Consider the following 25437-nt stretch of genomic DNA (forward strand, 5'->3'; position numbering starts at 1 on the left):
AAATGAATTTGCTAGTCATGTAGTAACGATTGGACCCTTCCACACATCCATGAACTACATCGGGATGCTCACTGGACACAAGATGCGTGGTTCTGGATATGCAGAGATTCTCTTTGAGGCACAACTAGTAACAAGTGGATCTCTCAAAGGTGTTCTCAGTGGAAAGGCCTACGCAAAGTCCCTCTTTTGCCTCAAAACAGTGTGTGAGGCAATGGAGAGGCTGTTGATGGAGAGATTCACTGAGGAGGAGAACATCATGATCTCTGACCCTGCTGTGCTTCTCAGAATGACCCAGTCTTGCAACCGAGAGCACCTCGATGAAGCCCTCAAAGACCCCTCAACTCTACTCCTCATCAAAAATTTGCATAAAATTTGCATAATTTTGCATAAAATTTGCAGCAGTAATTTGCACAAAAATGGTATGTGGGACATTTTTTCAGCTTGGGGCCATAGCTAGTCATTTTCTACACATTTTTTCCAATCTAGAAACACTGATTAGAAGTATATCTCCGGGGGGTGCAGAGGGACCTAGTCTTCCTACTAGACTAATAGTGCTCACGCATGACAAGATGATCCCATCAAGTGTAGACATTGTATGCGGAGCATTGTGTCCGGACATCATGCTCAAACACAAAAAGGAAAACACGGCACCGTTGATCGAGGTTTCGGTTTCCAGTGACTTTAGACTAAATGCTTCAGAAACCAAGAAAATGATAAACTACCAAGATCTGAAAAATGAGGTCAAGAGGTCTTAGAAATTGAAGAAAGCTGAAATTGTACCAGTGATAATCGGAGTAACAGGGATAAACAAGAAAACCCTTGAAGAGTACTTAAAAAGCATTCTGGGGAATATCACGACAAACAAGGTACAAGTGGAGGCTGTCAGAGGTTCAGTGGGGATTCGAAAAATATCCCTTGGAACGAAGCTATGATAATGAAGTTTCACAGTCTGGTTCATGAATAATGATCCTTTACCGAAAAAGGAGGTGGAGATCGAGTTCTGGGAGAACTGTGTCCCACCTCTTAAAACCCGTAAATGGAGATAACAACCAACGAGAGACCAAATACTGCATTGGAGTCGTCAGAAAGCACAACACAGCACAGCAAAGAAGAAGAGGCTCTGCTGTTGTAGTCTTCCCTCACCCTAACCACATATTTATTTAAAATGAAATCCGGATTTAAAACTGCATAAGTTTGTGCCTTAGTGGAACAACATGTAGGATTAAAGAAGTGACGCATTAGAATAGGGGAGAATCCTTGTTTTTGAATTTTTGCATGTGGGGGTTTAAGATGAGGGTGGTGTGGTGATGAGGATGGGGAGTTGTACTTGGTAAGTGGGGATGAGGGTGGTGAGTTGTATTGTTTGGTAAGTGGAGATGAGGGTGGTGAGTTGTATTGTTTGGTAAGTAGAGATGACGGTGATGAGTTGTATTGTTTGGTACATGGAGATGAGGGTGGTGAGTTGTATTGTTTGGTAAGTGGAGATGAGGGTGGTGAGTTGTATTGTTTGGTACATGGAGATGAGGATGATGAGTTGTATTGTTTGGTAAGTGGAGATGAGGGTGATGAGTTGCATTGTTTGGTACATGGAGATGAGGGTGGTGAGTTGTATTGTTTGGTAAGTGGAGATGAGGGTGGTGAGTTGTACGTGGTAAGTGGAGTCAGGTCCAACACTGCTCCCCCACCACCGCTTCTGGGTGAAGACTCTGGCGAGTCTAAAGAAGGAAGGTGCGGCTAATGTTGTGAAAATGATGCCTGAGGGTTAACATTGCTCAGTATGGTTTAGTTAGCTCCTTAATAGTTGTATTTGTGCAAGTGCGAGGTGATGAAACTCATGATTATTAGATATGCGTCGTTATATGCAAAAGACGGCATCCACCACTCCTAACGTATGTGTCTAAAAATCACCATCCATGCAAGCCCATGTTTTATGTTCTACTCTCCGTAAAAGTAAATGTTCTTTTTGAACCTTCTGAGAGGATATCTGCGATATTTTAGTCAGGAAAAAGCCGCCCCGGCCATTGAGATTAAATATACCGGGTTTTGGGGTGAATTTGGGTCGTTGTGATCAATCTTTCAATTAGGAAAGTCCATCGAGGATTAATTGGGACATAAATGAATGCTGAGCACCCTGACCGTGACACATGTCGTTTGGTTTACTCAGCCGTTAATTGTGGATGAGATGCGCGGCACCAATTAGCGTAACAAGTGGCAGACTTAATGATCCCAGCAGTATGGTATCGTGACGGTGGACATGCGATCCGGCTAGGGGTCTTCAACTCAGTCTGCCATTACGGTCGCTGTTGGAGTGACATGCCGGGATCCGTACCAGGCAACTGGAACGACCCTTCGTGGCTACAACAATATGAATCTGACAACAACAACTAAAACAACAATATGAATCTGACGGAAAGCTGCAAATGCATCAGAGAAAAACTGGGCAACAAAATGTCCGGTAAGGCACCTTAAGGGTAAAGCGCTTACCTCCCAGGATGGGCTGAACAAGTCATTGCAAAGTTCTTCACAAAAACTTTCAAAGGGCCAGCCATTGGACTGCAAGGCAAGAACACAGCGGAACAAACACTATTACAACTGGATAGTTCGTAGAACACAACACACCATGCAGTATTCCAGTATAAACTTCAATTTTAATAATAACAGGATTTTGAAGATCCTCCCCAACTGAATTTGTCTTGTACATCAACCTTATACACGAATAAGACGACTATGACACACAGGTTAGGAGATGGAGGCTTTATGATCACCATAGAACGTAGCATCAATCAGCATCGAACATAAACATATCAGCGGCCTCTTCTTCACCCTGATATACCATTTCATGACACGCCCTCTCGTGATATATATCCTTATATACTGTGATCATTGGAAGTGTTATGAAGGCCATGTGTTCTACAGTGTTCAAGTATTTAATTCAATTAATATAAAGGTTTAAAGATGTTTCAAGGCAAACAAACAAATTAATTCAGGGTTTTATCGCCATTGTCCCCAGTGTCGATTGCATCACCCTATTTAACACGTTACATTCGTTCTTCGTGCCTGTTGTTCGTGTTCTTTAGACGTCCTTAAAACAGTAAATTCCTGTTTGGAATGATTTTCAATTTTGTTTCACTGTCAGTCAGACAGGCAGAGTAAAAATATTATCTTACTCCTCTCCTCTGTGCGTATGTGCAGTCGGGACAAATTCAGAGCCAAAATACACGAAAACGTCAAAATTGTTTTCCTATTCATGTTCCAATCCGTGATCAAAATACAACATTCGATTCAAATAAGTTGTTCCTCGATCATAAACTAATAAGATGGAGCAACAGAGTCGGACAGATGAGCGGACAGACTTGAACCGAGTTGTTTAACCCTGCTTTTCATTTCACGTGCGCAGGATAAAAATTATTACCGAGACGATGACCAAGTGAAATATTGGAAACAATCACTAAAAGTTTACTCCGTGATGTGCAAAAGATAAGGGAAAAATCACAATGAGGTAGATGTCATCTCGAGACGCGAAACCTATTGCAAAGTCACATGACTTAACCCCCATACTACAAATCCCCCCTCCCCCACCCATAACATTCAAAGTGGTTTCGAGCAAGTTTAAACCAGTTTGAGTGTGTGAATGATGACTGAACCCAGTTTGAGGGTGTGAAGACATGGTGTGGGGAGTTGTGTGGGAGGCAGAAGACAACCAAAGGGTGTGGGAGGGATAGGGGGCAGGAGAGGATCTATGGGGTGGACAAGACGGATACAGAAGGAAAACTGGAGAATAGGGGGGCAGGAGAGGATCCATGGGGTAGACAAGACTGATACAGAAGGGAACTGAAGGAAAACTGGAGAATAGGGGGGCAGGAGAGGATCCATGGGGTAGACAAGACTGATACAGAAGGGAACTCTCAGGAGGGAAAACTGAAGAATATGGGGCAGGAGAGGATCTATGGAGTGGACAGGATGGATACAGAAGGGAACTCTCAGGAGGGAAAAATGGAAATTTTGAGTAGTGTTGTTACCTTGTAAACCAACAACTTCATTTCTTCAAAATGTAATCACAGAAGAACAAAATAACAGAAATTGAATAATATGTATTTTTTTTCCTGTAAGAGGAAAACAATTCCACAGTTTAGGGAAGCCAACACCTGCACATATACTTTAAACAAAAATTTTTGTTGAAAATGCTTCCAAAAGGTTTGGTACACAAAGCCAACTGAAAGCAGACTCACTTCCTCAAAGAGAGTAGATCGCTCGGGCAAAATCTCCGCAGCACTATCCTCGTTCTCTGGCTGCTCTGCCGTTGGGTTGCATGCCTTGAACCGTTTCTCCTCTGGCTCACCATCCACTGCCTCGCTGGTGATGCAAAGACAAAACACTTGCCGATACAAAACCAACACACAAAAACCAAAAACTTATTTGAAGAATTTCAGTGATGAGCAAAAGCAGCAATAAGAGAGAAAAACACATGCTTTGAAAAGAAACACCTGGTCAGAAACACCTGGAGAGAAATAAAAACAGTCACCTGGGTGGAACAGCTTCATTATGCTCACCTGGGTGGAACAGCTTCATTATGCTCACCTGGGTGGAACAGCTTCATTGTGGTCTTTTGATTTTTGCTTGGCTTGCAGTTTCGCCAAGCGCTTAGCCTTGTTCTTTTGACGGCTGCTCATTCCTTGGAGATCACACTTTATAATATCAGCAGCAGGAACAAGCTGTTGCGACATATCACGTGACACACACACACACACAAGTTACATGTGAAAAAGGCAATTCCAATGTTCAACCTCTCTTCGTTCCTTTTTAAACAAAAAGAAGACAACACTGACAAAATATATCATTCATTCATTCATTCACTGACAAAATATATCGTAACATCAGGAGAAAGATAAACAATAGTCCGGTCAATTTAACAAATTGTATGGCTCAACCCACTACTAATTGCAACAGAATGTTTTTCACCGCTATGCATTTCAGAAATGTCCCCTTAGCACCCAAATAAAACATTACCAAAATATATTTGGTGGAAAGGTGTCAAATTTGCATAACATGCAAATTAGCTGTCGCCATTGTAAAAACAATACAGAATTTCCACTAACTTTGTATCTAAGCATCCAATCATAGCAAATGAAGTGTTGAGACCCATGTTTTTAGGGTTGATGATTATGAAAAGTTCATTTCGGGATCAATTATATGCATACGTTTGAATGAAGTATGCAAATTAGATGACGTCATTATTTAAAAAAATAAAAAGATTTTCTGCAACAACTTTGTATTCAAGCATCCAATCATGGCAAATGAAGTGTCTAGACCCATCTTTTCATGGTCATGGGATATGATTAGCACATTTCTGGATTAATTGTACTAGGGCATGCCCGTACTATATATATATCTAAAATTATATCCCCCCCCTCTATTTACATGAAATGGTTTGGTCCATTCGCAAAGCCAAAGCGGACGGCTTGCGAGTACGGTGACAATCCCCCCCCTCTATTTACATGAAATGGTTTGGTCCAAAGCGAACGGCTTGCGAGTACGGTGACAATCCCCCCCCTCTATTTACATGAAATGGTTTGGTCCAAAGCGAACGGCTTGCGGAGTTTGGTAAAGAAATCGCCATAGCGTGCACGTAATTAGTTTTAAAACATAGTTTAACGGCAACATAGTTTGCCAACGTGAAATAAATGAATACGCTCTCAAATGTGCCGTCCGAGGCAGAGTCTGTTCGCCACGTTCGGCACACGTGATAGCTCGCTGCTCTCTGATTGGTTGAATCGTTTTTTGGACATAGCTCGGTAACTACTTCTCCGATTAATATGAAACCTTGAAAAGGCACATCCATCCACATGTTTTGTTTGTGTCCTTCCCCCTCTCTCCCCATCTTGTCTACCGCTCCTGATGTTATTTGTTGTATGTGTCTGTTTGTCTTTCTGTGTGATTAATGTTCGCTCTTTCACGAGCCTCGATCTTGTATGCAAAAAAACAAAAAAACCAAACAAAAAAAAACCTGAGGAACAAATCATTTAAGCTGATGAGTTGCATAAACCTATAATCACAAAGTTTAAACGAAGGAGGGTTAATTCCAAAGGGGTTGATTACATCTGGTCCGCTGATTTAATTGAACTAAATAATGGTAAGGGATATAAGATGATTAAGATGGCCATCTTACATACGTGTGTCCCCTTTTGTACTCACGACCCCCTTTGGTCTCTGTCCCTCACAATGTCTCTGGGCCCCTCCTGACGAAGATGATGGTCGGCTTCGCCGCACTCGGGCGGTTGAACGAACCCCGGGTGGACGTTGTTCCACCGGGCATGTATCGTACCGGGAACCAAAGTTGCAGCCCCCTCTTGGCCACGCGAAGCGGATACTGTACAGCAGGCAAAAGCCACACGCCGCTTGCAATGCGAGTTAGGCCCCAACGTGCGACCCGTACGCGTCTTTGTAGACGGTGCCGCGAACGGTGCCAGACGCTGGGTCGGTGCACGGCCCCACGGCTGCTTGACGTGTCCACCGGGCAGGTATCCGTCCCGGTAACTCCTCTCGCCAGACGGGCTCGGGAACGCCGCTTTTCCACACGGCTCAATATCGATCCCACCTCTCGTCGGAGCGGGGCGAGGAAGAAGAATCCTCGTCGCTTCTCCCGACCTCGTGTCCTTTCTTCTTCCGTTTCCGGTCTCTTTTCCCAGAAGGGCTCCTGACCCTCCAACCACAACAACCCTTAATCGACTACACATTACTAAGCAAAGACCTGAATAGTAATTCACATACATTCCCATAAATATGTAACACAATATACAAACGAATACTATCAAACATTTTCCAGAAGAAATCATTTACAAGTGTAGCGTTTGTGGCAGCTGCAGCCTTAGTGAATTTAAATTTACACAACAAGAAACTATCGGCAAGATTCAAGTAAGTTTGTTGATTATTTATCTCAAAACTTTTTGTTCCGTCTGTATTCCAATCTGTTCCCGTTATAGCATTTACTTTAAAATAATCCTCTTTTCTAGTAGAGTTGGAAATGATAATCGTATCATCCAAATCATAAATACTGTCAATTGCTTCCATATTTTTTAGATTAGTAAAATAAATATTTAAAACCTTTGAAAACCCGACCCAAATAATTTAATTAGTTTTTGTTTTTCTTGCGGAGTTAGTTAAGTTTTACCTTTTTTTATTTCTTTGATCGCTTGTAATTTATGAGACTCCTTTTGAGCGTCTTTTATACTCTATACAGCACCCACTACATTTCCCACGGCAGAAGCGGTTGAACCAATTAGGTCTTTATGTTTAAGAATAGTTGAACCAATACCCATAAGAGTATCAATTATCCCATCTCCTTTATTTCTAAATTGATGTCCTATACCTATTTGTCTCTTGGATTTATCGTATCCTCTCCCAAGAAACATACCTTCACCCTTATAGTACGGTGAAAGGTACATACATTCCGCAATCCCATCTCCAGCTGTTTTAACAGGATCTTTCGTAATTATTTTATATTTTCTCAACTCGTGTTTTCTCACAACACAGTTTTTTTTATTCTACACAGAATAAAAACTTTTTAATATAAAAACTTTTTAACATTTTAATTTTAAGTTTTTTTCAATTTTGCCGTTTTGACTTTTTGTTCTAATCGAGAATAATTAGTATCAGACCACAACAATTTTTCAAAATATAATTTATCCTCCATTGAAATTTTTGACGGAATAAAAATTCCAAAAAAAACGGTTAGATGCTCATTTATTAATAGTTTTATATTCTTTATACAATTTTTCAATGATTCCAAATAACCAGTTTTTATTTATTGAAAAAAACCACGTAGTTGAATTCTGATGGATATAATTTCATCATTGAAAGAAATCATATGATTATCTTGATCGGTTATCTTAAAATGTACTTTATTAATGATTTTTCCTGACGGGTAAATACGCGAGATTTTTTGGTTCCATATTGAATTTATAACCTATTGGGGTTGAGTCAGCGCTGAATGAAAATATTATATTTGTTTTTACTCCGTCGTTATAAGCGCCATCAATCAAATCACAGTGAATCAATACCGAATTTATACCTGCGGATATATCAATGACGTTATCACTGTCAAACGTATTATTAGTTTCAATCTTTTTTGCATAGAAGCCTAATAGCTCTCGGAATGAATATCAATTGTAAAATCGATTTTCTAATTATTTTTAAGTGTAATAGTTGATTTTGATGTATGTTTTTGAATACCTATTTCAATATTTTTTGGTTCATCACCTTCTTCTTTCATAAGACGTCCAATTTCAGAAGTTATTTGAGAAATCTCATAAGCTCCGGGTGTAACTACTATAGTTTTATATCCACTCCCCGGATTATAACTAAACTTATTTTTTTCTGTGATATTAAACAAGGTATTGTTGCAGTTTTTCGAAGTCCGTTCCCTTACAAAGGGGAGATTAAGCCCCTTTTTCCCCCTGGGTCTTCAAAACCGCGAGACAGTCGCCACTTCTGGCCCCCGGACCGGCATACAGGCCATTTTAATCTTCAGGGCTATCTAAACTTACACATCTTCTCATGCCTAGCACACCATAATAAAATGCACAAAAATGCTTTTATTTCATTTTTTTTTTTCTTTGCTAGGCAGGGCCACTCCCATGTGGTCCAACTGCGTGGCATTAATGCCACTCATACAAGTGGTCCAAAGGTGCAGGATGGTTTTGCAGCAAAATGCTGCACAGCAGAGGTGTAAGGCCACAAGGCTTGTGGTCCATAGGTGTGATGAGGTGCAGCAAAGGGGTTGTGGCAGCAAAGTGCTGCACAGGTGCAACAAAGGTGCAGCTAAAGGATATGGCAGCAAAGTGCTGCGCTGTTCGGCTGCACAGATGTAGCAAGGTGCAGAAGGGATGCTGCACAGGTCGATGGTGCTGCACAGTTCCACCTCCAAAATGGTCCTGGGGTGGGGGGAGAGACAAGGCACAACAAGCAAAGCGGAAAAGACGCAATGGCACACAGAAACACAAGGTAATGTGGTGCGAGGGATGCGGACGAGCGAGCAGAGCAAGGCTCGTCCCTAACCGTCCGTACCCCCCACCGTCGGCTACACTACCCTAGCCCTCCTTGTATTTACAATCCGTTTCTACGTCTTGTCTCCCATATCCCCCTCTAATTCCAAATTCGTCTCCCAATGCCTCCCAGGAAGGAAGGGATGGAACAAACACAATGTCACATTACGTCATGATGCACTTTACAACTCAAACGGCTTACAGAGCACTGGTGTGGAACTTCGTCCTCCTCGGTGATTGGCTGTGGATGGTGCGAAGGGATTTGTCATCCTAACTACACTACTGACATTTACTTTTAAACTACCCGGGGTCGTACCCTGCCAATCGGCCTCTTTAAACTATGTAGTTCTAAGAACCCAAATTCCCATTGCCCACACTGCGGTGCCCTACGAATTTGGGTCTCACTCCCGCAAATTTTCATTCTGTGCCCTTGCACAATTTCGGGGCTGGGTCGTGTGGCTCCACCAGCAGGTCTACCTACCTGCGCACCTCTGCCACCCGAGCTTACCTGCTCCTGCGACTACCTAAACTGGGGAAGGCCCCTCCTGGCACTTTACCCCTGATGCCCACCTTGGCATTGGGCAACCCGGGTCCTCTCCTGGGATCCTCGGGCCCCACTCAACAACTCACAACTACCCTAACTGGGGAAGGCCCCTCCTGGCACTTTACCCCCTGATGCCCACCTTGGCATTGGGCAACCCGGGTCCGCTCCTGGGATCCTCGGGCCCCACTCACAACTACTCTAACCGGCTCCCAGAGCCTACCTGCGGCCTCACCTGGCCGACAAACTACCAGTGGCGGAGTGCCCCAATAACCATACGCACCAATCAAGCCACATGCCCAGCCATTCCACATACTCATGCACCCAACAAAACACTTCGTTTCCACTACCCGCATCACAGGTGTCAATATCCAACAAATTTTGCCTATGCCCTCTACCTGGCTTTACACTACCCACCCCGGGCTTTCGCGAATGGGTTCCACCTCCCCCCATTCACACCATGCATTCCACACTACTTATTCGCACACCATTTATCTCGCACACCTTTTGTGCTCTCACACCTCTTTCCATACACCTCGACACAATTCCATTTATCTCAACAACACACCTCAATCACACAGCATCATCTAGCTGACGACTTCCCCTAAAACTCGTGCTTCCCCATCGTCCCTTTACACTATGCACTCCCTGTACTTTAACATCCATCTAAGCTACCTACGTCCTTGCTACAGTACAGGTGTCACTACTTAACTCTGGTCCCTAAGGTCTTCTAAATCCCTAACATTATCCTAGCCCTCCCTCGGCTAGCTTTGGTGCCCCATGGAGGTAACCATTGCTGGCACCCCCATGTGCCTATCACTGCCATCCCCTTAAACGAATGCTCATGGGCCCTGTTTGTGTGAGGAATGGTGGCACCACCATTCCCCCACGTGGGGTACACGACTCTCACAGTCCGCTTCACTAGGAGCCCCCATCTATGGAAGTACATTGTCACGTCTCGACCCCGAAGGGCCGAGCGATCCATTCGAGTGGTTGGTCGCCTGTATGGAGTGTCCGTCTGGCATTTTCGATCCAAGGGGGGAGGTATGGATGGGCCGAGGTGCAGAGCTCCATCCCTGCGCGAGGCCTCGTGGTCCCACTCACGGTGACCCAACCGGCCACGGTCAGAGCACCGCAACCGATAGGGTGCGCGGCTCCGAAATCTCCTACCTCCCCTTAAACCTCGCCGATTGCCATTGCCGCCACGGCACGGCACCAACCATACAGTGCGGGGGCCGGCACGAATCGTGCACGCCGGTCCTTGGGAGACTGACGCGGCACCGATCCCCGCTGCACACCACTCACCGGGGGCTCGCGTCTGCTATCCGTCCCGTTAAACGCCACCCCGGTCGGTGTCGATGCTTGAGCCGAGTCCTCACACCTCGCGACCCACTCCGCACTCGCACACCCAGGCGTCCCCGCACCTCCCATCCACTCCGTTACTGCACACTCTCCTTCCACATTCTCTGGTGTGCATTCTCCCCCGCACTCCGTACTTGTACCTGCACACCTAGGCACACTCACGCCTTTCACACACTTCAGTACACACTTTTCTTTTACACACTCTGGTGTGCATTCTCCCTCGTACTCCGTACTTGTACTCTGGTGCACGCCACCCAGGTGCACTCGCACCTTTCACACACCCCATCGCACACTCTTTCGTTACACACTCCGTAACACACCTGGGTGTGCACTCTTGCACACACTCTAACACACTCTCCCGTTACACACTCCGTAACCCACTCTTCTCTGCCACACTCCGTAACCCACTCTTCTCTGGCACACTCCATAACACACTCTTCTCTGGCCCACTCCGGCGCACACTTTTCTCTCACACGCTTCGGCGCACACTCTCTCTCGTACTTCGTCACACACTCTCTCGTACACCGCACAATGGACCTTCTGCGAACGCCCGGGTCTCGACTGTCCCAAGCGCGCCAAAAATCCGCTCGCGCCAAACACATTCGTGCCATTTTTTCCACTCACCTCGGGGTCCTCCTTTACCGGGTGCACCTGCAAACTTTCCATTGAGTTAGCAAGCCTGGCATCACGGTGCAAATGCAGACTTTGTGCACATTCCATCTTTCTCCCGCGACTTATTTTCTGTGTCTACCGTCTCTTCAGCCCCGATTATTTATTTTTCCTCGACGACCGCCGGCACCCATGAAATTTATTTGTCCAATTTGGCGACCGTCGGCTCTTCTACACAACGCGCCGCGATGTCCATAGCCCCGGTCAACTTGGCTGCACCTCGCTCAAGCTCGCTCCACACGCGTTCCTCACACTGCTTCACCCCGTCGCGTACCACTGCGACCTCCTCGCTCAACACACGCCTAATGTCTTCCCCCATTTCTTTTACTTCTTTCTTCGACGCCACCCTCATTTTTTCCAATTCCCGGGTGGATTTGTCCCCCATTTCTTTCAATTCCTGGGTGGATTTGTCCCCCATTTCTTTCATTCAGCCACCCAGCATTTCCATGGATGCTCGAAGTTGGGTTACGAGTAAGTACAGGTCCAAACCCGCTGGCACCGCGGGCTCGGCTCTTGCCGCCACGGGCGAGGCGCCGCCATTTTCTCTGCCAGCTACCGCCCCCTCTTCGGCTTCCTCCACTACCAACTCTCTCTCCTGGTCTTGGGTCATTGGTTCTACCTCTTCTTCTACCCCCACCGGTATTCGACCGCCTTGGCCAGCCATGGTACGAATACAATTTGGATTTTACAAACTAAATTTCGTTCGCTCGTAATTTCGAGTGCGTGAAGCGCACTCCAGGTCCAAATACCCCACTCCTGACACCAAATTGTTATGGTTTTTCGAAGCCCGTTCCCTTACAAAGGGGAGAATAAGCGCCTTTTTCCCCCTGGGTCTTCAAAACTGCGAGACTGAGTCGCCACTTCCGGGACACGTGTAAAAGGGTTTCGGGACAATTTCACGCATACCTTGAGTACCCATGCCGCAGCGGCAGCGGGGATCGAGTCTCGCACGAGCCACGCGTAATTGAGTACACCCGAGCGGAATGCGTACCACGTGACTCGTGCTATTACCTTTCTATAGAACCTAATTAGAGCGATCCAATTCGTACCATGCGAGGTCAATGATGGAAAACACAAGACGGTCGAATCAGAAGGAAGAACAGATTTATTTACACTATTTACAATGCTTTGGTAGAAGAAGGGACACAGGGCAGAACTTAAGCAGTCTTAACTTATTTCCCCAGACACGGGCCCGATCACACACACTGGGAAATGGAAGGAGAATGTTCGCGCGCCAAACGCGTCTGCTTCGGTCGCTCCAGGGACAGCTCACCCGGTGTGGCCCTCTGGCAGTCACAGCACGTGTCCCGGCGAAGGCAGGCAGGTGGGAAAATCCTCGCGGCGCGTATATCGGCAAAGGCAGGCAGAATAAAAAACGCGCGTCTGTGGCCCGGCACGGGTTGTCTTTTACAGCGCGATTAATACTGTGCAGAGCGCGGGGAGCAGGGCAAGTTCATGTACGACGGGGTTATGCGTATCTCCTTCTGAACTCAACTCAGCGCGTCTCCTCTGGGATCTCAAAACCCTGAACTAACGTATTCTGCTCCGAACTCTGATCTGACTTGCCCTGCGCTCATCTCATAACTGAGGTGGGGGGCTCTGGGCACAGGGTTATATGGCCCCGCTCTAGCCCGACTCGAATGTTCCAAACCCCGCCTTTTGCCGCAGTGGTAAGTCACTCCCCTCGAGCCCTGATTGGTGGCTCGTGCTTACCGATGGCTCCTCCTCCGCCTTCCTTCGGCCTCGGTCGACTTGTTCAGGCCTGCCGCGTGGTATTTTGGCGCCAATACCAACCCAAAGCGCCATAAGGACACCTAATTTTCATTATCCCCCTCAACACAAAACTAACACAGGAAAGGTCTACGCTTACATTTACTAAGAAATAACTGAGCTTAAACGAGGCTACATGTTGTAGTGTAACTAACTATGAGGGGAAATTAACCTTTATTATAAAACCACAAAACCACAACAGTATTATAGGTTTCCATAGACAATAAACACTGCTTCATATTATTTTGTGGGATAAAGTTGTAGCGGGTATTGGAATTATTCTGTAGAATTACTCTTTCTAAAATTGAAATCAAGTACGGTGCCTCTCATTTTATTTAACATGAGATAAAATATTGTTATGTCGGGAGGGGTAGAGGAATATCTAGAGCCAGATAGTTCTGTGTAGGTCGAATGCTCCGGGATGTCGCGATAGCTAGAACCCACGATGTACCTTTAAGTTAGTATGTGTAGGCGTATGCCGGGATAATTGCATATGTATTTCCTGTACGGGGACAGGAAGTGCTAATTAGTCAGGGTGATAAGGGTAACTTTGTGTGTTTTCCCACCTTTGTGGTCAATCCAATGTCCCTTTTGGCACCGCACCTAGACAGTAGGAATTCATGCCCCTAGCGCACCCACATTAATTAATTCCCTTCCCTTTCACATCAATGAAACAACACCCACCAAAACGGGCAGGCTGAGACACGCCCTGCCGAGACACGATGAGAAGGGGCGGCGGATCTTTTGACATCATGGGGGAGGGCGGACCAATGGACGTCACGAGAGGGCAGGACGGGGGACGTGAGGGAAGTGACGACACAAAGGAGAAGAAGAAGAGTTCGGAGTTGGACACGAGGCAGAGTAGACGCCATTTTCGGAGAGCTGAGAGAAATCAGTCGTGATCGAGTGCGCTGGACATTTCCCTCTCGTTCCTTCCTGCCTTCGTTCCCTCCCATCTTCCCTGCGATCGGATCGCGTGCTTGCGTGGGTGGCTGTTGTGCCAAGGTTCGCCCCGTTGGTGGCCGCGTTCGTGGCCTCGTGCATACCATCGCCAACCACCCACTATCTCCATCGCTGAGCAGAGACGACAGCCCCAGGAACCGTGGTCCTTCGGATGGGGCGAGCGTTCGAGAGTCGCGGTGCGAGAGATCCAGGCCCGGCAAGCAAGTCGCGTCGGGGAGACCCCCTTCCCGCCCACGTGTCAGGGCCTAGCTGTCCGAGGCCTGCACTATCTCCACGCCACGCTCCCGAGCGAGCAAAGCTAAGAACGCACCACACACACCCTCTTTGTTCATTTCGTCGTCTGCCCTGTGGTTTGTTTAATAACTCTGTCGAGTGGGAGTACTCCATATAGGGGGTTTAGAGCATCACATTTCTTTGTTCTCGGAACCGGTAATAAATCCTTGTATTATTTTGCTGTATATAGTTGAACGCAGTTTTCCGTGTGATTTATTTAATTTGCAGCAGCATTGGAGACGCCCCAAGAACAGGTAAGACTGCACGGCTTTTGCGCCGCCCCCCTCCATCCCGCACACTTTGGTGTAACTTTTGTTTTTGGAGTCCGCCATTGAGTTTTCGCCTCAGGGGCTAAGGCCTTCGCGATCGGCTTCCGTGACCGCCTGATTTTTATCAAAGGCGGCCGCACGACAAGATCTATGTATTCACATTTATTAATTATTTTCCTACTCATCAACTGATCGAGAATGGCTGATATTTCATTGAAACAATTGTTGTTTCCCACCTCCTTACTACCCAACAACAGTAATAGTCTATTAACTTATTGTGATGAGTCATTTGGAAGAAAACTAACACCCGAACCAAGCTTACTTAAAGCATTAATAATATCTTTTTCCTTCTCATTCTTTTTACTTTTACCAGCAACAGAAACTTTATAATCAAGTGAGTTTAGTACATCAATATATACCTTATCTTCAACATTTTCCATATCAAGTGGTTCATCAAAATATTTTGAACTATTATACCCATCTTTTGTGAGACGAAACATTAATCTAGGAGTTAATTTAATCGGTTGTAGGTCAGAATTTAAGAATGCCAAATTATCATTAAATATAAATACGTTTTTCTTTAACTTTAAATACGTTAAAATACTTGTTTTCTTTAACAAGGTAAAACTGTGCTGGTTCTTCTGTTGGAATGAGACCCGCTTTGGTTTTTGAACCCGTTGAATATTCATTGTTTTGAGGAGCTTTCACAACATAACCAGGAGGTTGATTTATCTCCTTAAGGTGTCGGAATGATTCTTCATCATCAGATTTTGTTGCTTCTATATTTTCAAGTTCTTGTTTTGTCATTTGACTGAAATCACGCAACATTTGAAGTTTATTGGGGGTATATTCTATCGCAGGAACTTGAAACAAAAGCACTTTTTGTTCGGAAGATTTTAAAAGAGGTTTAAAAAAGTTCTTGTTTTCTTTCAAATATTTCTTCACCCGATAGTTTCTGTCTCCGTTTCTCCTTCATCTCTTCCTGCTGATTAACAACTTTTGAAAGTAATTGATTATATTCCTTAAATTTTCTTGCTCGTTCTTCAGCATTCATTTTAATTATAAAAAATATATATTGGTTAATATATCATCTTCTTTAACAACAATATAGTTATATTTTCCAACCGCATGTTTCATATACCCCTCAAATTCCTTTTTACGACATAATGTAGAACAATTATCACTCCAAAAATGATTTATATCTATTGAATTTCGTTTGAATTAAAAAAAAGTATTAGCATTATTTCTTATTGAGCGACGAGGGAGTTGAAAGTATGATTGACTGAGATAAATGCAATTACAGGAAGAATGTCGCCCCCTTGTATAGTAGCTGTCCATAACCGTTTGGTTTCTCTCATAAGCACAATTGTCAAAGATAACGAGGTTCTTTTTTGATTCATCTAAATCTCGGGGTAAAGGTATAGCATTCGTATTATCGCTGAGAATACAAGTTATGGTTGTCGGTGATGTGGGTTTTGATTTATTTTTACATTTTTGTGGAGTATCACAAAATAGTTGTATTACATCTTCAATGTTGTGCTCATTTAGTTCGTGTTGAAGTTTAAATAAACAGATTATATCTTATTTTTGAAGACCTGCATTAAAACCTTGTGATAGTAGTTGATACTTGGGCTGAAAACTTGATTTTGTGAAAATTATTAAATTTTCATAATCTTAAAAAAATCTGGAGTAAGGAGCATCTTTAAAAGCAAACAGGTTTTCCCACATCCGTTTGAACCAACTATTAGACATCTTAATGAATTTGGGAGGTTCTTATGATTATTAAATTGTATCTTACTTTCCCAAACGGGTAAAATATCATCCATTTTATATATGTTTGAAAATATTTATCGTTTAATCATTCAGTCTGTCGTTTAATCCCCATTTCCATAATTATGTATACATATTAGAATTTTCTCAACCAAACATTTAATTGCGTTAAATATATAACGAAATATTCTGTCTTGTTGTTCATCCATTTTTATATATCCCAACAAAAACAAATTTTTTTATTAATTGTTATAATTCTGAAATTATATTTTTAGAAAATTTTTAGAAATTTATATAAAAATCGTAAAAATCGGGAAAAAGGGGAAATTTGGGAAATCGTAAAAATCAGAAATTTTTGGGTGTGTCCCGGCCCTCTCAATTCCTATCTAGGAAAATGTGGATTGGAAATTTATGAGAAAATCGAGAAAATCGTAAAAATCTGAAATTTTTTGGTGGGGGTGTCCGAGCTCTCTCAATTAATCCCTACTCGCCATCTTGTCTCCCGCTCCCTTTATCATAGGTTTTATGTGTTAGTTTGTCTTTTTGTGATCAATGTTAGCTCTGACACGAGCCAAGATCTTGTATACAAAAAAAAATATTATATATATTGTTGCGGATATGAGGATTGTGTTTTTTTTATTGTGTGCTTTATTATTATTATTGTTATTGTTAGTCTGGCCCCTCCTGCCTCCGGAGCTGTGTAAAGGTCAAAGGGCGTCCCATAATTAGTCCATAAAGCATCCACACCACAGCTAATCATAGAATACCCCTGTTCGATAGTTATATCTTATTCTGTGTTTTAGGGTAAGGCTGTGTCTCCCATTAATTGAAATACTCCATTGCACCAGTGAAAGAGATAGATTCCCTTCATTCCCACTCCCAAAACTTCATTCCCACTCCCAAAACTTCCATTCCCACTCCCAAAACTTCCATTCCCCCTTTTCGTCAATTGCCATTGCCAAGAACCTCCCCTCCAATTGCCGCCATTGACCACGAGGTGGGTCGGAGAATAAAGGCGTGTCTCCACCTCGTCATAGAGGGGAGGAGTGAGTCAGCCCCACTCAACCAACCAGGACCAAGGGGTTGGACTTGGAGAGGGTGTGGAGAGAAAGATCGAGGAGGTTCGCGAAGGTTGAGGGGCGGGGCCTATATAACCCGCAGGCAGGGCGTTTCCCAAGCAGCAGACGGGAGAGGAACCATTACAGCGAGGCGAGAAGAAGTCCAGGGTTGAACTGCAGCTCGAGCCACCGAAACTGCACTCACTGCAGCTCGAGCCACCGAAACTGCACTTGCTGCAGCTCGAGCCACTGAAACTGCATTTGCTGCAGCTGGAGCCACCGAAACTGCAGCCACAGCAGCGTGAGGCCTGGACGGCAGTTTGGAGCAGGGCCGCGAAGGAGCGGCGGCTGCCCACGAGTCGATCAGCTGCAGAACTAGTTGGACCTCCCTATCCCGCCAGCCATCCATCTCCCGCCAGTCCTATCATCATTCCCCGTGTAAGTGTGCTCGTAGTCTGTCTTTTGTCTTGTCCCTGGGTTAGTTAAGACTGTAGGTAAGCTAGCGTTGCACTGTGTATCTAATCTCGTCTGTAAATAAACGTGACTGCTTTCTTCTTGATTATATGTGTAAATAATAAATCCAATTACTCTTCTGTACGTCTTCTCGTCATTCCTTTTTCCTCTTTGTATTCGGTCGCTTTAGAGTTTTCCCGATTGAATAGCGGTGGCGCGATCCAGCCAAAGTTTGGGGTAAATCGGGTGTTAGAGTCGGGGCATAACTGTTCGGTCGCGGTCATACCACCGCTCGGTCAAAATAACATCTTTAACCGCGTCCGTAACAATATATATATATCCCATGACGGTGCCACGTTGAAAGTCACTGACCTCTTCAGTACAGCCCATTCTACTGCTAAAGTTTGTCAATGGAGATTGCATGGCTGTGTGCTTGTTTATATATATATATATATATATATATATATATATATATATACAGTGGGGAGAACAAGTATTTGATACACTGCCGATTTTGCAGGTTTTCCCACTTACAAAGCACGACAAGGTCTGTAATTTTTATCATAGGTACACTTCAACTGTGGAAGACGGAATCTAAAACAAAAATCCTGAAAATCACATTGTATGATTTTTAAGTAATTAATTTGCATTTTATTGCATGAAATAAGTATTTGATACATCAGAAAAACAGAACTTAATATTTGGTACAGAAACCTTTGTTTGCAATTACAGAGATCAGACGTTTCCTGTAGTTCTTAACCAGGTTTGCACACACTGCAGCAGGGATTTTGGCCCACTCCTCCATACAGATCTTCACCAGATCCTTCAGGTTTCGGGGCTGTCGCTGCGCAACACAGACTTTCAGCTCCCTCCAAAGATTTTCTATTGGGTTCAGGTCTGGAGACTGGCTAGGCCACTCCAGGACCTTGAGATGCTTCGTACGGAGCCACTCCTTAGTTGCCCTGGCTGTGTGTTTCGGGTCGTTGTCATGCTGGAAGACCCAGCCACGCCCCATCTTCAATGCTCTTATTGAGGGAAGGAGATTGTTGGCCAAGATCTCGCGATACATGGCCCCATCCATCCTCCCCTCAATACGGTGCAGTCGTCCTGTCCCCTTTGCAGAAAAGCATCCCCAAAGAATGATGTTTCCACCTCCATGCTTCACGGTTGGGATGGTGTTCTTGGGGTTGTACTCATCCTTCTTCTTCCTCCAAACACGGCGAGTGGAGTTTAAACCAAAAAGCTCTATTTTGGTCTCATCAGACCACATGACCTTCTCCCATTCCTCCTCTGGATCATCCAGATGGTCATTGGCAAACTTCAGACGGGCCTGGACATGCGCTGGCTTGAGCAGAGGGACCTTGCGTGCGCTGCAGGATTTTAATCCATGACGGCGTAGTGTGTTACTTATGGTTTTCTTTGATACTGTGGTCCCAGCTCTCTTCAGGTCATTGACCAGGTCCTGCCGTGTAGTTCTGGGCTGATCCCTCACCTTTCTCATGATCATTGAGGCTCCACGAGGTGAGATCTTGCATGGAGCCCCAGACCGAGGGAGATTGACTGTCATCTTGAACTTCTTCCATTTTCTAATAATTGCGCCAACAGTTGTTGCCTTCTCACCAAGCTGCTTGCCTATTGTCCTGTAGCCCATCCCAGCCTTGTGCAAGTCTACAAATTTGTCCCTGATGTCCTTAGACAGCTCTCTGGTCTTGCCCATTGTGGAGAGGTTGGAGTCTGATTGAGTGTGGACAGGTCTGGAGACGGCTTTGCGGTCGGTCTTTGCGGTCTTTGTGGTCGGAGACGGTCTGGAGACGTCTTTTATGCAGATAACGAGTTCAAACAGGTGCAGTTAATACAGGTAATGAGTGGAGAATGGGAGGGCTTCTTAAAGAAAAAACTAACAGGTCTGTGAGAGCCGGAATTCTTACTGGTTGGTAGGTGATCAAATACTTATTTCATGCAATAAAATGCAAATTAATTACTTAAAAATCATACAATGTGATTTTCAGGATTTTTGTTTTAGATTCCGTCTTCCACAGTTGAAGTGTACCTATGATAAAAATTACAGACCTTTACGTGCTTTGTAAGTGGGAAAACCTGCAAAATCGGCAGTGTATCAAATACTTGTTCTCCCCACTGTATATATATATATATATATATATATATATATATATATATATATATATATATATATATATAGACAGTCATCCCTCGCTATATCGCGGTTCACTTTTCGCGGCTTCGGTACATCGCGGGTTTTTCTCGCTAGTATATGTAAAATTATATCGTGGATTTTTCGCTATATCGCGGGATTTTGCGGTATAAATGTATTTTTATATACTATTATTTTAAATATTTTTGTGGTAAAAGAAGACATGTAAGGTAAAATAAGACAAATAAGACAATAAGACTCGGAGACATGCTGAATGGAGAAGGTGGATCAGACTCGGCAACGGTTGTTCGAGTGAGATGTGCATGGAAGAAGTTTCGGGAACTGAGTGGCGTGCTGATGAGGAGGAGAGTGTCGCTGAAGCTGAAGGGAAAGGTGTATGCTGCATGTGTGAGAAGTGTTATGATTTATGGGAGCGAGACATGGGTAATGAACGTAGAGCAGCAACGAAGGCTGGAAAGGGTGGAAATGCGAATGGTTCGATGGATGCGCGGACTATCGTTGAGAGAGAGGAAGACAAATGATGAATTGCGAAAGATGATGGGAATATTGCCTGTGATTGAAGCTGTGAAGAGGAACAGGTTGAGATGGTTTGGTCATGTATTGAGGAAGTATGAAAGTGACTGGTTGAGAAGAGTGATGGAAGTTAATGTAGAAGGAAGTAGAGGACGGGGAAGACCGAGAAAGACTTGGCTAAAGATGGTGGAAGAAGAAATGCGGGCAAGGGGGTTAACAAGGAGAGATGCAGAAAATAGGGCAAAATGGAGAAGATTGTCATGGGGACCGCAAGGCTAACCCCCGCTCTAGCAGGGAACATGGCCTTAAAATGCATGTTGTTGTTGTTGTTGTGCATGCAAGAAACCCCTCAAAACATCACACAGCTGAAAGAATTCTGCATGGAGGAGTGGGCAAAAATTTCTCCCAGTCGATCGAGACTGGTAGACAGTTATAAGAAACGCCTACTTGAGGTTGTTTCTGCCAAAGGGGGCAATACCACCTATTAGAGCCAAGGGTGTACTTACTTTTTCCACATGCGAAATTAACATTTATGTTTATTTAAATTATACAATGGACTACAAAAGGTAAATTCAGAATTCAGAATCATTGGAATCTCCCGCGATGAAGCTAACTCCAAGGGCCTTTCACTCACTCACCGCAGGCAGGTTGGTGGTCTTTCCGTCTTCTACCGACTCCTCTCTGGCCTTGCCCCCCCAGCTCTCTCTGGGCTCTGTCCCCCAAATATTCCAACAGGTCGCACAAGATCTGCCTGCAACCCTCTTATGGTTAAACTGCCAAAATCAAGACTCTCTGCTCACCTTCACTCCTTCATTCCTCTTTTCTCCCACCTCTGGAACAAACTCCCTCACTCTCTTCAATCCCACTCCACCCTCCAGGTCTTTAAAACAGCTGTTCACCACCATCTCTTATCTTCCCCCATCCAAAACCTTGATCTTTTCTACCCCCGCTAATTTCACCTCAAATCCACTTTTTTGAAATACCAACTTGTGTCCTGGAAGTCCTTGGTGTCCTTGTGTTTTATACTTCTCCCACCCCCCCCCCCCCCCACACCTTCCCACGCTTCCTCCCCCAAGCCCTCTCCCTCCCACACATCTCCCTGCTCTCAAATGTTGCGTTTGTGTGCTTCCCCTTCTCTCCCCATCTTGTCTTCCGCTCCCTCTTTTTATATATTTTGTTTGTCTGTTTGATTTGTTCATGAAATAAATGTTAGCTCTTTCACGAGCCTCGATTCTGTATTCAAAAAAAAAACAAACAAAAAAAAAAAACACTCGCAGAGTAAAAACTGTTAATTTACGCCCGTAGTACGTCTGATAAATAAAGATATAAGCACCCCCGACACAAGGCCGAGGCTTCAGACTTTGGCACGCTCACGATGCTGCTCCATTAAATAAACTGTTCCAACCCGTCATTTTTGACGGGCTTTTTACTAGTTTGTCATAATTAACAAGAAGAAGAATTGCTTTGCAACACATGTCCCCGACCAAGTTTCAGTTGAGTATATTAAAGAGCAAGAGGAAAAAGTGCAGAAAACCACAAGCAGAACAGAAGGAAGGACAGACAGACAGATAGCAAAGCTATAGTTCCCTCCAGTTAGAGACTAATAAACAAAGTCAATCATTAGTGCCAACATAAATCATTATTCATGATGATTGTAGGTTTTGTTTTTTTGATGAAGGCAGGTTTGCGTGTTGTTTTTCTTCCTGCCCCAGGAGTTTGGAGCACGGACTTCGAGCTTTTGTAAATATTTGAAATGTAAATGGTTGCTTAAGGGGGTAGTATCACCCCGACGTGTAATTTTCTACCGATGTTCAAAATAGTGTCCAAGGTACATTGTAGCGACACGTGCGGTATTGAAACTACAATATGTCACCAAACGTAATCAGCTCAATGTCAAAGCCTGTTGCTCTGTTGCTCACTGTTGCTCACCAATGTGCCAAGCCTTCCAGATCCTTGTGATGGTGAACAGGTGGTGGCCAGGTCTTCATCATCAAACAGGTCTTCCGTTGTCATTCCTAAAGCACCACCAACGTCCAAACCCAATTTCTTCTGTAGCGCCCTCCGTTGGCGGGCAACACGCTCTCTTGGGTCCACATCTGTATATAAAATGTCCACAATGTAGCTCTGGCCAGTACGAAAAGCACCAACATCATGAAGGAGCAGCTGCCTAGCAATCTTAATGGAAAGTGAACGGCATAAGAGAAATATTGAGGTCAAATAGTGCATTCACTACAGTCAAATAGTGACAAGGGTGGTGTACGCAGAGATGCCGATAGGGGGTAGAGGGGGAGGTGAGGTGACCACCCCGGGGCCCAGACCTAATAGGGGTCCATAATTATTCGTTAAATTTTTTTTGTTTCATAAAATGTTTGTGACGATGAAACACCGTGTGCAGTTTTATTTCGTCTCCCTCCAAGTCATTCAGGGCGATTGCCTGGTATACTATTGCCATGGGCAGTAAACACCCTCCCGCGTGAAATAAACGACTGTGGGACCAACTTACGTTATGGTAATTGCGGTGATGATGCAATGACGTAAATGAACACAGGAATGTTGGCCAAACTCCATCCGGATGAAATGAGTTGAATCTGTTCATCTATACGATAAGAGAGGTGTGTGTGTGTGTGTGTGTGTGTGTGTGTGTGTGTGTGTGTGTGTGTGTTATTAAATAAAAGTTTTCCTTATTGGGTGTAAGTAGGGGTGTTTTTGGCACCTACAAAAAAACTAGAAAAAAAAAATTTTTGATTTCCCTTAACCATGGCATGTGTTTGGTCTGACAAAAATACGGTAACCTCCTTAGCGATTGGTTGATTAAAAAAATTAGTTTTTATATTGTATGCACTGTGCATACAATATAAAATGCTTCATGTTATGACTATTTCACATGTACAGTGCTTAAACAGGTCTATATTGAAGCATTAAAGGGCTCATGCACACCCACCAATCCAACACTTCCCACACCCAACATGTTGGTTTTTTCATTCAAAAACAACATTCCTGAAAACGGAATTTTCATCTGCTACCCAGTTTGGGTAAAACCCGTCCTACTCTCCTTTCACCCCACCCACCTCCCCCACACCGAAATCACGAGCATCATTATGAGTATCATGTTGAGAGCCACGCATTTCCTCCGAGAGTAGAGGAATTCAGTTAACCATGTGAGGAGGTCGCCTTCTGACGTAGAAAGAGGTTGAGAGCAAGCCAGGCTACCAGACTGTATTGAATGTGCAATACCTGTCCCGAGAGACAGGCCCTGATCTCGTGTGAGATTAGTGCCTACATACATTGTTGGGATAGCATAAGCAGCATGTCCACAGTTGAATGACAGTGTCGGAATCCAAACTGATGGTCTGAGATCTGAATAAGGCCGTTGGAGAAATGGAGAGATACGATCTCAACTGCAATGATGGATTTCGTGACTTTGCTTTTACCTGGAAGGCTTTACTTTTACTACTTTCAAATCCACCAAACATCACTGCACTACATCAAAAAGATGCAAACACTGAACCCCTTAACTATAGGCCAATCATCAGCAAGGTCATAGAATGCGTCATGGCAGTCGATATGAAAACCTTCCTTTTCTCCAACAACCTCATCTCGGATCACCAATTTCGTTTCAGACCAGGTCACTCCACCTTGGACATGCTGCTACTACTCACCAAACAATAGATGGAGGCCCTCAATGTCAGACATGAGATCAGGGCCGTCTCTCTCGTGACATGTATCGGAATTGTAATACAGTCTGCATCCTGACTCTCCCCAAACTGTCTTTCTACATGTGTACACTTTGGGTCGTCACCCCATCTCTTACCTTGCGCAGGTTGACGCCATGGAAACAAAGGCCTTCAAAATAAATGGATCTCCCATGAAGCTCAGTGTTAAGGCCTATTACTTTCATATTGCAGACAGTTCTATGGTTTTTCTGTCTTCTAGCACCTCTTTTGTGGTCTTGCACACACTGCCCTTTCCATGGCCTGTCCCCCTCAGGTTTCGGCAACATACACACTGTCTGCCAGTAACCAGCCTCGAGTGAAACTCCCAAAATCCAAGCTCGCTGCTCCTCTATGCTCATTAGTCCATCCTTTCTCTCACCTGTGGAACAAACTTCGTCGACCTGTTCAATGTCATTCTTTCCTCCAGGCCTTCAACACAGCTGTTCACCACCATCTCAGGTCTTCCCCAATCCACCCCAATGATCTTTTCTATCCTCTAACCATCGCTTTGATTTTGTTTTGTTTGTTTGTTTCACTCGCCTGAGGAGAGGGTATTGCATTTGAGTCCGTCTGTCTGTCTCTGTCTGTCTGTCTGTTTGTTTGTCTGTCCGCACAGAACAAATGATTTTCTCTGCAACCGTTGGTCCGATTGACAGGAAATTTTCTCCACCTGTATAAATTTTTTAAATGATAAGTATGACGTTATAGGTCACGTGGTTTGGCCGCAATCTTGGAAAAACCGAAAAACTTTGCATCTCTATATCTCCGAAAGTGCTGAATAGAATAAAATTGAGACATGGCTCATTGTAAAGAACTCTCCATGGGGAATAAAATATGTTAATGATTATGTCATAGGTGCCTCCATTATG

General features: G+C 44.3%; 1 protein-coding gene across 3 annotated transcripts in view; it reads right to left on the reverse strand.

Annotated features, from left to right (window-relative positions):
• Positions 1–25437, reverse strand: part of BTAF1 (B-TFIID TATA-box binding protein associated factor 1) — a 321948-nt gene that overhangs the window by 274738 nt on the left and 21773 nt on the right. For all 3 annotated transcript variants that reach the window (XM_078786829.1, XM_078786828.1, XM_078786827.1), the window contains exons 5-8: positions 22785–22951; positions 4579–4712; positions 4230–4353; positions 2485–2553 (exon numbers count right to left, since the gene is read on the reverse strand). In XM_078786829.1, the coding sequence (XP_078642955.1) occupies positions 2485–2553; positions 4230–4353; positions 4579–4712; positions 22785–22951 (494 nt within the window). The remainder of the gene's footprint in view (positions 1–2484; positions 2554–4229; positions 4354–4578; positions 4713–22784; positions 22952–25437) is intronic.

Source organism: Myxine glutinosa, chromosome 11 (assembly GCF_964187855.1).
Source record: "Myxine glutinosa chromosome 11, kmMyxGlut1.1, whole genome shotgun sequence".
Lineage (NCBI taxonomy): Eukaryota > Metazoa > Chordata > Myxini > Myxiniformes > Myxinidae > Myxine > Myxine glutinosa.